At 46.9% G+C, this 13,823-nt stretch overlaps 1 protein-coding gene across 1 annotated transcript in view; it reads right to left on the bottom strand.

The window, feature by feature from the left end:
• Positions 1 to 13,111, bottom strand: part of MAP2K4 (mitogen-activated protein kinase kinase 4) — a 47,055-nt gene extending 33,944 nt beyond the window's left edge. Inside the window, exons 1-3 of the mRNA XM_027691506.1 lie at positions 13,080 to 13,111; positions 12,665 to 12,760; positions 6,892 to 7,066 (exon numbers count right to left, since the gene is read on the bottom strand). Coding sequence (XP_027547307.1) covers positions 6,892 to 7,066; positions 12,665 to 12,760; positions 13,080 to 13,096 — 288 coding nt within the window. The 5' untranslated portion in view covers positions 13,097 to 13,111. The remainder of the gene's footprint in view (positions 1 to 6,891; positions 7,067 to 12,664; positions 12,761 to 13,079) is intronic.
• Positions 13,112 to 13,823: the final 712 nt, after the last annotated feature.

Genomic DNA, 13,823 nt, shown 5'->3' with positions numbered 1-13,823 from the left:
GAGTGCTGGAGACTGGCAAACTCAAAGGGGAGGACTCTCAGGAGCAGCACAGTGCTGAGCTGGGGTCAGCCCAGGCTGGAAAAATGGCTTTGTTTAGCTGGAGTGGGCCAGGGAGCCTGTTGCAGCCCAGCACTCCCAGTCCACCATGAGGAACCAGCGTTCACCAGCAGGACAGGGAAGGAACAGCCAAAGGTGAGTGAAGTCAACAGCAGTCACTGGCCAAACAGCACATGAGTCACGATTCAATGTGCTACCAAAATCCAAGGAACAGTGCAAGGCACTGCAGCATCTCCCACAGACAGACTCCCCTGGGAACATGGGACATGGCAGGGAAGGAAGACACAAGGTGAGGCAGCTCCTTGAAGGCAGCATTTGAGACAGGGATGGGCAGGGTCTGACTCAGGCCTTGCACCGCTCAGCCTGGTCACTCCTGTGGGCACTCACTGACAAGTCACTGACAAGTGACTTCAGGGCCAAACAAGGCACAGATGGAAAAGAGAGGTTTGTAGTAGAGACTTATGGAAAGTCTCTTTTTTAACGATTCCTTGTTGACCTCAAATTTAAACTGGATCAAATCTTCCAGGAGAAAATTCTCCAGTGCTTTTAATACAAACACAGGTTAGGACAAAGCCTTCTGACACCAAGAACAAGAGCTCTGAGCAGCATCAACAGCAAAAGGATAATCTGTGCTGTGGGTTGTGCCACCCTGGAACCTAAAACCAGATCCCAGAAACCGAATCCAAAACAGAAGAGACACCATCCAGCCCAATTCTCACACAGAAAGATTCAGGTGCAATGGAAAGTGACCAGTTAAAAAAAAAAAAGAAAAAAAGCTATAAACACCAGACTGAAATCCAACTCGAGCTGTGAGACAACCCAGCACTGTCCTGAGCATGGGGCTCACCTGTGTCCTCAGCAGGAAGCTCAGCACAGCAGTGCCTGGCAGTGCCACTGGAGAACTAGTGTTCCCAGGGGATGGCAAGGACTGGGGACACCAAACCAGCAGGAAAAAAGGAGTTTGCCCAGCCACTGCTGAGGATGAGAATATCTATCCACCCATCTGAAACACATTTAGTGCACACTGAAGTAGATGACAACTAGTTTCCCATCTCCTGTGATGAGGGTCTCATTCTCTCTGCCATTTCCTTTTCAATCCTTACTCATTGACCTCCTCCCTCACCAGCAGGGCTGGGAGCACTAGTTTCCCTGACTCTCAGTCAGCAGACCCAAAGAGATGACAAACAGAAAATTCTGAAGGTGTCAGTTTGGGAGAGGGCACACAGTTGTGCAAAGAATGACAATGATGGTTTGCAATAAAGCCCCAAGACACCGTGCTCCTAACAAGAAATGGTTCTGTGGCTTCCTGGCTTCTCCAGGAAGACCAGGGACAACCCATCAGTCTGAGATCTCCAATTACCCTACTGATCCTGAAAATGCTTTTAATTTTCTTCGGGCAAGTTTAGAACAGAAGCAGAGCAGGTAAAAACTATTGCTAGACTAAACCAGCAACAATGGCTAAGGACACTGACTGGAACTGCAGGCTGAACTAGACAATACTGCAGAGTGGGACTAAATCAGCTGGGCTGGTTTATAAAACAGATATTGGGAGATAAAGAAAATTCTGGCATAGAGCTGAAAATCACTTTCTTTTGGAGTGGGGAAAAACTGAACACTGTGGACAAAATGCCCTCTTCCCAGCTGTAACCATTTCTGACAGAAAAATAATTCAATTAAAGAGAGGTGCAAGATGTTTCCATGGGGTCATGATAAGAAACTTGAAGGTCAACCAAAGCACACCCCACGCTACTGGTGTGTCTCCTGGTGATGTATTTCTCAGATAGCTGAACTGGTTGAAAAGAAACTGGCAGAAGCTGCTGGTAGTGAAGCCCAGATGTCCCAGGCATTCCCTGCTGCAGGGCAGAAAGGGCTGAGAGGACTGAGGGGGAAGAGCAGGTGGTGAAGAGCTCCTCCCTGAGTCTGAGGCTCAGGACATTCACCCATGCAGGCTCAGGACACTGCTGTGCTCGGGCTCCTGACCTGCACAGGAGCCATCCAACACAGCAAAGCCTGGCTATTCTAAATATTTGCTGATTTATTTTAGGAACTCTTCAAACAAGCAGTTTTCCCAGCCTTCTAGAGGTCTTGTGAAGTACTCTGGCTAACAAAACCCACACCATGTACAGTATTTCAGTGCAAAGCAGAGCATCCTGCTCCAACTGGGAGAATGCTTCCCACCTTTCATTCTGGTTTGGTCTTTTTTTTTTCATTTATGTACTTTTATATTCATATTCCAAGGATCTTTTAAAGCACTTTTTTTCTGTGAATTATCACCAGGGCCAGGAGGAAACCTCAGGACAGAAATAAACCTCCCAGTGGTGGGTGAGCTTCCCAAGAAAACCATTTCACCCAAATAAAATGCAGCTTCTCTATGGTTCCTCCAATGTGCCTCAGATTTGTGGTACCCTGGTGGAACAAGATGCAGAGTCCCTGGAGCAGCTGGGACCACACCACGTGGTGTTGCTGGAGGGCAAATACAAAAGGGGCTGAAGAACTGCACTGACCCTGAAGCCTCTGGGATAAAACCAGAGTGACAGCATTGGAACAGGTCCTGAGAAGGGACCAGGGCTCTAGAGTGGAGAAGCCCAGGACATTAGACACTTACAAACTGCCCCAGACTGGGAAAAGCTAACAATGAAAACAAGAAACCAGAAGCAAAATTAAAGGATACTGGGTGAAACTGGAAGTGTAACCAGGCAATATCACAGAGAGCTGGTGCCGGTGGGGCAGGCAAATGCCAGCCAGGAAAAGAGACTTCAAGGAAAATGAGGAGCCAGGAAGAGAAACCTGACAATGAGGTGAGGATTTAGTGTACAAACTGGCCTTAAAATTATGAGTTTGCATAGCCAGAGCTGGCACTGGGCAAAACTGGGCTGTTCTCTTTCCCACCTGGAAAAGTCTTGACCTCATATGCCAATAAACCTCAAGAAACTGAAAAGGGTGTGACAGGAAGACTGAGATGGCAGCTGACCCAAAGGAAACAGGGACTGTGCATCTCCAGGGAGATCTGAGAGGAAGGGACCTAATGAATGAGAGGATTGATTTTTATTTGGAAATAAAAATTTGGAAGATTTGAAAAACATTATAATTAAGACTTTCCAGGGGGAAAATGAGAAAGGTTTGAACACAAAACCTCTTGAGCTGGATTCCTCTTTCCTCATCCTCTCCCTCTCTTCTTGATGGCCCTAGGAAGAGGCTCTCTATGGCTGAAAGGGTAAGGGATGCACAAGCAATTGCAGGTGGCAGCCTCAGGAGCACCAGATCCCTGCTCCTGCAGCCCACTCCAGCCTCCAGCCTGTTGCCAAAGAGGTACATAATGTCTTTTTGTCATTGAAAAAGGTATTCACAGAGGGACAGAATGACAAAGGCTGAAGGAGAGGGACAAGCAGGACTGGGGACAAGAGCTCATCATCCCAGCCACGCTCCAGCAGCTGAAGCTTTGCTGCAGTGGTTTCAGCCAGCAACACAACGAGGCTCATTTTAGGCTCCTTTTCCTCCTTTGCCACTGACTCTGGAGCACAGATGAAAGCTGCCTGACTCATCCAGGGCCTGGCAGCCCTGCTCATGCCAGCAGCGAGACACTCACATTGAAGGTGCCAGGACTGCATCTGCCAGGACCCACAGGCTGATGGGAGCAAAATGCATAAAAAGGAAAAATGGAAGAAAACGGTGCCTCTGCCTGCAGATCTCAAGTTATTTTGGTGATATTTCAGCACTCAGGAATGATTCTCCTGCAGTGGTAAGAAATACTGCCAGGAAGTGCAGCAAAAAGGTCGTGCTGGGGGAGTCCTGGGGCACAGAAGCCATGCCCAGCACTGGTGCCACACACATCAAGCAGGAGGAAAGCTTCAGGGAATTGTTCCTTGTGCAAAGGCATGACAGGCTACAAAAAGCCAGGGGAAGGAGCTGGGAACAGGATCTGAAGGCACACAATGGCAGCCACAGCTGGGTAGGCTGAGGGGAGCAGGATGAGTGCCCAGAGGTGCCTGGCTGGCCTGGCTAAGCCCGAGCTGCCATCAGCCAGAGGAAGCCTCCAGCATGGGGGAACGAGCAATGTTTGAGACCTGTAGAACAAAGAGGATTTGAATCTGTGTATGGAAGAAGGGGGTGACAAGCCTGGTCAATGTACGTGCAAACAGGACTTGGCCCTTCCAGAAGTGGGGTAGGAATTTCCTGACTGAGCTGGGAATTTGCAGCAACAGTAGTGGAAAATTGGGGAGTGGTGGGGAAGGATGGAGGAGCAACCGGGACAGGTCCCTGCACCAATTTTCTCTGCATCTAATTAGCAGTACAGAACAGCCAACTTTTGGCTTGCAGCTTCCATAAAGCTGTTTCCTCCTGCTGAATGTCCTTCCTGCTGCACTCGTGCTGCTCTTCGGGAAGCACAGGAGGGACAGCAGCCCAACCAAATAACCAGACACTGGCTTCACAATCCAGCTGTGAAGGGCAGCATTCCCAATGCCTGTCCCAGCACAGTGCCACACCACAGAGGTGTCACTGAGATCACAGCCAAGACCTCAAATCACTAAACTGACACGTTTTCACAAAACATCATTCCCCTTCTCAACTTTCTCTTACAGAAGAGCATTATGCTGAAGGAGAACACACGGCTGAAGGCAACAGTTCTGCTGTCAAGAGGTCAGAGGCTTGAGAGAAACAGAGAGAGCAGGAGAGGAACAGTCTCAAACACAGATGGCCTGTAGGGCAGACTGAGATAGAGCAGAGCAGGGAGATTATTGCACAACCTTGGCTGCCCCAAAAGCAGCAATCTGAGAAAGAAAAGTCTGAGGAGTGTGAGATGAATGAGTCACTACCAAGCTCAGCCCCATCTTGAAACCTCATCTCAAAGACCTGCACCATCCACGCTGGTGAATTGCTGCTGCTGCCTTGGAGACCTCATTGACTGTTCCACCCACAGGTGTTCCTTTGCCCAGTTTCATGTCTTATCCCCACTGGGACAAAGAGAACAGTCTCTTACCTCTACCATTTTAGAAATTATACTGTTGCCCGGACCCTCCTACCTTCCTTCCCCAGCAGGTCTCGCCACACTTGCCCAACAGAAGTGGGGTCAGAGAAAAGAAGGTGGCACCAGCTCAGCCCACAACTTGGAACATTTCACAATTTAGTCATTGTAAAACAATCGGGGTTTATTTCTTTTAAAGTGAGCCCCCAAGCCCAGCACCCTCCTGAGGCTCAGAACACCTCTCCTTCTTTGGGAAGGCAGCTCAACATGCTGTGCCACGTCATCTCCAGCCCCCTGCCTCAGGGACACAGCCCTGGTGCCTTCTGCCTCCCAGATGGGAGCTGTACCTCAGCACAGGCCCTTGACACTGACAACATTCCCCTACGATGCTGACAAGTCCTCATGCAAACAGTCTGGAACAAGAGAATCCCTGTGCCAGCAGACACTTCTCCTCCATGACACGAGCTAGTCCATCAAAGTGCCCTTCTCCACATGGCTGCACCCACTGCAGGCTCCAGACAGCAGCCACTCAGCTATGGGCGTGTGCCTTCCTCATACCCATGGCTACCAGGGGTAGAGGAGCAGAACTACAGGTACCCAGCTCACACCCCCTGGGTTTAAGAAGCTGGAGGTGCCCAGGCATTACTTCATTACACAAACGGTTTTCAACCCATCATCTGCAAACTACACCCATGAGCTCTACCAAAGGCAACTGAAAGAAAAGAGCCTTTAGCTACAGGCAACATCTAGCTCCACTGGAGACTTTTAGGGATTCAAATCCAGGTTGAAACACCACTGCATGGTGATCCAAAACACTCGGAGACCTAACCAGTGATCCCACTGCTGTGACAAAGTCAGGATGAGGGTTACTCCAGTAACCTGACACAGTAGAGACAGGTATCAATATTCACAGCAGCTGGAGCTGGGGCTGAGATAAGTCTGCCTGGCCCCGTGAGACCAGCAGGGGCGAATGTCTCCAGATCAGATCAGGCAGTATTCCAAAGAAGAAAGGGAGAGTTGGAAAAGACAGCAACACAGAGTCCTACACAGCTCACTTCTGCTCTTTCCTAGGAGCCACAAGTGCACTTATGGTTGATCTTACTGACAGAGTTAAAGATGAATGTCATCTGCCACCTGCAACGAGCAAGGGAAAGGACCAGAGAGAGAGAACGGGCGCTGCCCTCCTCCATGGACAAGCAGATCCTCAAAGATGCCCAGTGAACTCCCCTGCTGTGGCAAGATAGAATACTCTGTACTGCCCAGCTAGGAGAGGAGGCTGAGTATTGTTTCTGGGTTTAAGGCGAGTTTTTGGGTAGCATAAAGTAGAAAATGGACAGTCCAGAAAACTGCTACACTTTCCATCTCTGGAACAGGTAAGCACAAAGCAGACATACATCAGCAAGAGCACAACACTCCCTAGAAGACATCCACTGCATTCCAGTTCCTCCTGGTGAGGCCACACCATGGCACATGCTGACTTAAAGAGCTAATTTTAAGTCTCTACTTTAGTTCACAAAAGACACCAAGAGGCTGTGAGATGTCAAGGTGTGTCTCCCACCAGCCTAGGCTGTACCTGAACCAGTGACCCAGAGGTGAAAGGCCCGTGCCCCATCATCAGTCTCCAGAGATGTGATCCCCTCAGAACAGCAGGTTCCTGATAGACATTTTCAAAAGGGCACAGCAATTATGAGAAGTCACAAATCACTTGAAAACATGCCCATTATACACTGTATTTTCAGCAAACAGTAGTGTTCACACCAGAAATATATAGAACAGAGCAGTAGATGGGTGCTAGATGGAAGAACCCTAATTCTCCATCACACAGCATCCCAACGGACTAAAGTACAAATGTAAGGATGGGCATCACCTACTTTAACTGCCATAATTTGCCCACTTGGTTTGTGGACCATTTTGTTGACAGAACCATAAGCGCCTCGTCCAATTTCTCCAAGGTCTTTCAAGTCCTCTGCTGTAAAATCCCAATGTTGTTCAGGGGAAATCTTCAATTTTCCTGATGATTCAATGCTGTGTGTTCTCAGTCTCTCTCTGTCAAAAATATTGGGAAGCAATTTTTCCACATTTTAAATACTCCGTAAATGTCTCTTTTCAGCACTTGTTTAAACATTAGAAGAGGGGTTCACAAAGCTACAGCAACAATCTGACTCCACAAAGGATTTTGGTTGGGGTGAGGGGTACAGGGGTGAGGGAAAATGTTAAATCAAAAATGACATACACTTGCCCACAGCTTCAATTAAGGACAAGTTTCTCCAGCTGTGGCATAAAATTCAATGTGTCTCATAGAGTCATTCTAAGCACTCATTTACACAAAATGCATCAGGCTGAGAGCAGGATCTGGGAACATGCAGCACCAAGAGCCTGAAGAGCACTCCCAGCCCCATCTCCCCAAAGCTCCTGCTGCTCTACCAGCACATCCCAGCACCTGCCTCCCTTCCAGCTGGGATTCTATCAAACACAGGCAAAGTTCTTCTGGGTGACACAGGGACACCTCAGAAAAAGTTTGCCCTTAATCCAAAATGGTAATTAAAAAAGATAACTCAAAAAAACTCCAAACCCAATACATTCAGGTAATCAGTTAATTTATTCAAAACCAAATAGAGAACCAATAATTTATAAAAAGCAAGACAAGTTCTTTGTGACATATGAAAACAAAAACTGCCTGTTCCAGTGTGTCTTTACCAAACACCTAAATTAACTTTCTCAGGCAAACCCTGCTCCTACTGAAGCCACCAGAATTTGCCTAGGTAAGGAGCAGACCAATGTCCAAAATGTGTGAACAGAGGAGTTCAGAGATTGTTTGAAGGTGCCTCTAATGGCTTGTTTAAATGCATCAATGCTATCACTGAATTAGGAGGAAATGCACAAGTGTTTGCAACACTTTTCATCTTAAAATGCTATGCGAAATTTCAGGTTTTCATTAATTAATTAGCTGAGTCACACTTCTTGGGTCATAAAGTAAGCCAAAACCCTATGTTTCCCACTTTCAAGATGCATCAAGAGCATTGCAGACAGTTCCCACTGCAGGGCACACCGATCTCACAGGGACTGTAAAGCACACAGGTACCTGTGCCCGCCCTGTGTACAGGGCAGATCTGTCAAACTCATCCCTCAGACTCTGATCACTTCTCTTGGGCATTTGATCCAGCCCCCACTTGCCTGGCAAGGGTCCAGCCCCACGAGCAGAACACACATGATGGATCCAACCAAACACATGGAGCTTATTGAGTTTATCAGCCAAGGAATAACCAGGTCATGGCTGATTCCACACTGATAAACCCCATGTTGGCCACCAGCAGCTGCAAACACCACCCAGCTGGGTGTCATGGGGGACCCAACTGGGACCTCCACTGGGTTTGGTTTGGAAGCTGGGCTTTGCAAGGGCAAAAGGCCAACTGACTGTTCAAATGGCTTCATGTGCTGCCCTCCAGCCTCTCCTGTGCTGCTCTGGGTTAGTGCTGCCCGGGTCTGAAGCAGCTGCATGTCCAGAACCCTTGACCCGTTTGATGAAAGCCTTGGGGAGCAGCTCCTCCCCCCACTTCTGGGCTGTATCTGCCCTGCTGTTTCTTGCTCTCTAACCTGCCCAGCTTGAGATTTTCAATTTGCTGCTCTCTACAGTGTCCCTACACTGTGCTTGGGAAAAATTCAGGAAACCTCCTAAGAGTGCTACAACACAGCACAGGGGGGATGGACACACTTATCTCAGAGCTCCTGTGCATAATAAACACTGCACTGAATGGGGTTCTCCATGGAAGCTGCTTACTAGAAAGCAAGGAATGAAAATAAGGCAGCAAAATGTCAAAAAGAAAAGAGGAAAAAAGAAAAGAAAAAAAACGAAAAGAAACATGACCTCCACACGTGCCAAGTGTCTCACAGGCAGCTTCTGAACAGGTTACTGTCTAACTGCTCCACCATCCTGTTTTGTCAGTGCCATAAAAATATTTTGTTTTGAGGGAGGAAGGGAGGTGAGAAGCACCAGTTGAAGAGGCACTGGCGAACGGGCATTTCCTGCCTCACCTCCAGTCAGCTGGTGGGCACGAAGGAGCACAACCACTGAGAGCTAAACCCTCTTCAAAAAGAGGAAAAACAGCAGAGAGGTGACGTTTAACAGAGTTGAGTTTTGATTTTCTGAGCAAACCCTTTCCAGATCTTCTTCGAAAACACTTCATACCAAAGCTCTCACGGAGTTAAGAAATTTAAACATTGATGTAGTTAATTCAAATAAAGCAATTAAACCCTTCTCCATTCTTCCCTCTGTTTTTCTGCCCAGGACACTTTGCTTTTCTGATGCTCCACCAGAAGAGAAAGCGATTTGGAATTCATTAATTCCATCACACAAGCAGCCTGTGTGTCCCCAGCTGTGTGTGAAAGCCGAGCTGTGTCATTGTTGGGCAGCTGAGGGACGGTAGCTCCAGCTGCCAGGAAGAAGGTGGGAGCTGGGAATAACCCCCTGTTGGGGCTGCACCAAGGGCTCTGCAGCTCTCCAGGGGTTTGGATTGAGCTGTACCTTTACCATCCACCCCCAAACCCTCCCATCTCGGAGCTTGGCTTCGTTTCCATTAGGTATTTATGATGCCATCTGCCCTGTCTCGCAACCACAGCTCCTGCTTAGCTTTTCTCAAATACCCAGGGAAATGGTCAAATAAGCAAATGACAAGTTTGACAGAGTGACAGACACTTGAATAGAGATTTTACTCATTTAGCTCATTTGCCACATGTAAGCAGGAATCATAAATGGAATGCAATGATTGCTTTTAATGTCAAAAAACTACACTTGATATCAGGAATTTTTCAGTGTGAATCAAAATCCAAATGGATTTCCATGCCAAGAAAGCAGCTCAAAAATGCAAATCTAGAACACAGACTCTGCATTGATCTAAATTGGGAGTTTTCTGATGTAAATCTGAGGCAATAAGAACAACTAAATCACCAATGCAGAACATCTATTCCTAAGTTTGCACTGCTGCAGATGGATGAGGACATAAATCCATGGGGTGGACATGCCTCCAAACACAGAAAAGCTGCCTAAGCCCTGCACTACATTCTGGTGCTCTGGATACTACAGCAGCCTGCTTCAGAGAATAGCAGGGCAACCACACAGTGTCTAGTGAAGGCGAAAAGTGCCAGTCTGTGTGATTAAGTGCACATCAGAGTTTGCACAGATGGGAGCAGACATGTGCCTCCTCTTACCATTTCATTTTTCAGCTGTGCAATCCAACCTTCTCTAAGGCTGGGAATGTTGAGCAAAATTGGATATATATTCTCTAAATGTTCAGGACGTGCAAGATGAACTTGTGGGGCTTCATATATGATTTTAAAAATTAATATAAATAGCTAAAGTGGGTTAGATACTCCTCAAACAGTTAAAAGTAGCATTTCCAAATGCATCTTAGTGACTACAGCTCCTGACGACTTGTCCAGGACTTGAGCTTCCAACTCCCCATCTTGGTTTTGAAAATTTTTAAAAGGCAAGAAGCAAAAAAAGGGACTGAGGAGGTGGTTGTGCTCCCTGCACTTGAAAGGCACCAATGTGTCAATCTCACTGCAGATAGTTACTATGCTTGTCACAGCAGTTACTCCAGGGATTAGGAGCACCAAGCAGGACAACAACTCCTCCAAACAGTTGCCCTTTGTCAGAGCTGACTCTGTGGGCCCAGCCTGGCAGGAGATGGGCTCTGGCACCAGGCACGGCCGCTGGGCTGGGACGGGGCACCAGGCTGAGAGCTGAACCTGCACGGGAACACCCCCAGGGCTAGAGACCCCCACAGCCCCCTGGGGACTCCCACAGGCACCTTGGGAAGCTCCCGGGCAGGCTGTGTTAGTTCCCTGAGCCCTGCTGTTAACACCCAACTGCAGGGAGGCCGTAACTTTTAAAAACAAGCACTTCCTTGGGCATGAAAAAGAAGGACCATTGGGAGAAGCAGAGAAAAGTTGGCGGGTTGTTTCAAACTAAATTGGAAGTCATCAGACATGAAGCAAGGTCAGAAAGATGCTGTACGTAGCTACATATATCCTCTTTTCTTCACTTTGTTGAGAGCTCTGCAGGACTCAAAGCAGCCCAAAAGTTGACATATTCAACGATACAGCTGACGAATAAAATCTGCAGAGGCAAAAAGATCCAAGCAAACTGCTGTGCCTCCCAAGCCAGCCTGCTGCTGGATTCTGCTCAGAAGTCTCTCATTACAGCTCCTACTTACACTACAGTTAATGAGAATATATTCTACTTCTCTACAAGTTTGGTAAAAAAGCTGCTCGACACAATGGCATTTTAAAAACAGATTTGTGGTCCATCAGCCAAAGCTGAAGTGTAAATCCTAACAAAAAAGCTTCCAGGCAAACTGCAGGGTGTGAACGACACTGTGCACTGTCCATAACTTCAGACTACAAACATGCCTTAGGACTGGGGCTGACAGTCCCTACCAAGACTTTCCAACAGCCTGGAGAGGTCCTCGAGAACTGTGATGCTTCTATCTCAGTGTCTGTGTCACTTCTAACACAGTTTTCAGATCCTGCAGGCTATTGCTAACACAGTATTAACCCTAGTTTAAATTTCACTGGAGAAAGTCTCCAGAAGAAATGTTTTTCTTTTTTTTTTTCTGAGGACTGGAAATGTTGGTGCTCTCACAAATCTCTTAGATTCTCAAGAAAAGAAATTTTTGCTTCTGATAAGCAAAGAGCATCCTTGCAAGAGGGACAGAACCAATTTGGGTTTGCTTTGACCCATGTAAGCTATACTGAGGCTTTGCTATATTCAACAGCAGATTCTTAGACATAAAGAAGAGATACAGAAAATGTGGCAAAGGGAGAAAATAGTTTTCCACCTCTGACTTACTCAGACTAAAGCAAAGCAAACTTGCTTCCTTTCCTTGTGACCAAGAGGTTGAAATTCTCCCTAGCACTGCCCTTGCTTTTTATGCTCCTCCAAAACTTTAAAATAAAGATAATAACAAGATGTGGAAGTTGCACAGCCCTTGCACAGCCCCCATGTCTCAGCCCAGCACATGTTCAAGGCTGCAAAGAATCTCCCTGACTTCAACAGGGCTTGGCTGAGGCTTTTAAAATGTCAATATTTTTATTAAGCTCCCCTAGTAAAGTACTGAGTTACAAAGAATTTTGATTAACCCTGCCCTTGACATGGAGGAGACCTCTCCTCTCATCGTGGTGGACCCTGTGCTGAATTTCACTGGGCACATTGATCCCAAACTCACTCTGCAGTGCTGGCTCGTGGCCAAGGCAGCACAGTCACTGACCCCGCCACAGCCAGGAGCTCAAGGCTTACACTGCATTCAAGAATTTCAGGATAATACTGGAAACCCCTGAGCTAATTAATTAAACAACCCTTCTGAGAACACTGACTCTCTTTCTGAACCATTCCCTCTCCCGGGCCATGGGCAGCTCCTTGAGAGAGAACAACAAACAGAAGCATGAGCACAGCCATAAGAATCAACAAAAGGACCCGAACACACTATAAATAGTTTGCAAAATGATACGGAGATGCAAAATCATTATTATTACACAGCAATCACCTAACAGAATGACACTATTTCTGAGACAATTCCATGACTTTAGGAGATGCCATTTTTGCAGGATGGAAAGATTTGACAATGGCTAACAGACAGGGAAGCTTACTGTAGCCTGCTGGACAGTTTCTGGATGAAGTCCGCTTCTCTCCTTTTGAAACTGAACGGGACAATGTGATTACTACCCAGGGTTGCTTGTGTGTCACTTCAGCCAGGAAAAGTTGTGGAAATGACAGGAAAACATGGTGCTGTTATCACATGACACAATAACATACAACACAATACTCAGCTTGTCACTGCCCTCCGAGCGCTTGGCATCACAAATTAATGAGCTGTACCATCTTTCTTCCAATGTTCACCTAAGCAACCTCCCCTCCTAGGGAGCAAAGCAGCACCTAATGATTTGAACTCATTTTAACATATTAAGTCATAAGCAATTTGTTTCTTTACAGTAATGGCCATTATTATTTCTAACTGTATTATTACTGTGATTAGAAACATGCATTAGCTTATTAGCCAAATACCTGTATGTTAGTGACATGCTGCTTCCTCAAGGCACATTGACCACCCCTGCTCTGCATTTCTTGAGCTCTCTAAAGCAGAACTTACTAACAATTATTTTTCTTAAAAAAAAAAGGGGGGGGAGGGGAAATCGAGCTTCCATCCTGAATCCACCAATCTAGGACTGGTGGTCTCTCCCAGGTGGGCTTGCCATTCATCAGATCCCCTCTCCCAAATAAGTCTGGATGACTTGAACAACTACATCCTTACTTATTCCCCCCAGAGCCCAACAACTGACAAGGTTAATCAGCATTCTGCACTGTGGGACTTCTCTAGGAACAATAACTGGGTTCTGGATCTCTTAGTCCCTCAAGCTCTGGAAATCTTTCCCAACATGAGGACCTGTTACCTCAGAGCACTTCGAGGAGCTCAGGAGAGATGGGTTTCTGCTAAGCCCTGTGTGCAGAGCAAGCCCTGGAGCACTTGTACCAATGACCACTGCAGCCATGGACAGTCAGTCACAGGAAACCAGGGGCTACACTCAGTTCCTGGTGGGAACCACCTGAGAGGGGCAGATTCTGAGCACTGTTAATTCAACTACAAGAAATGGTTTGGTTTCAAACCCTCTTAACAAGCGATTTTTCTAACATAAACTTCCATAGGTCACAAAATTCCAAACCTAGTCAGGGAAAATCCAACATCTCCTTTGGGATTTATTTTCTACTCGGAATTTAAAAAAAAACACAGCCCAACAAAATCCCACAAAC

This window comes from Neopelma chrysocephalum, unplaced genomic scaffold (genome assembly GCF_003984885.1).
Source record: "Neopelma chrysocephalum unplaced genomic scaffold, ASM398488v2 Primary Assembly neopelma1_84, whole genome shotgun sequence".
Classification (NCBI taxonomy): domain Eukaryota; kingdom Metazoa; phylum Chordata; class Aves; order Passeriformes; family Pipridae; genus Neopelma; species Neopelma chrysocephalum.
Note: the sequence above shows the minus strand (reverse complement) of the source record. Positions and strands in the feature narration are given on the sequence as shown.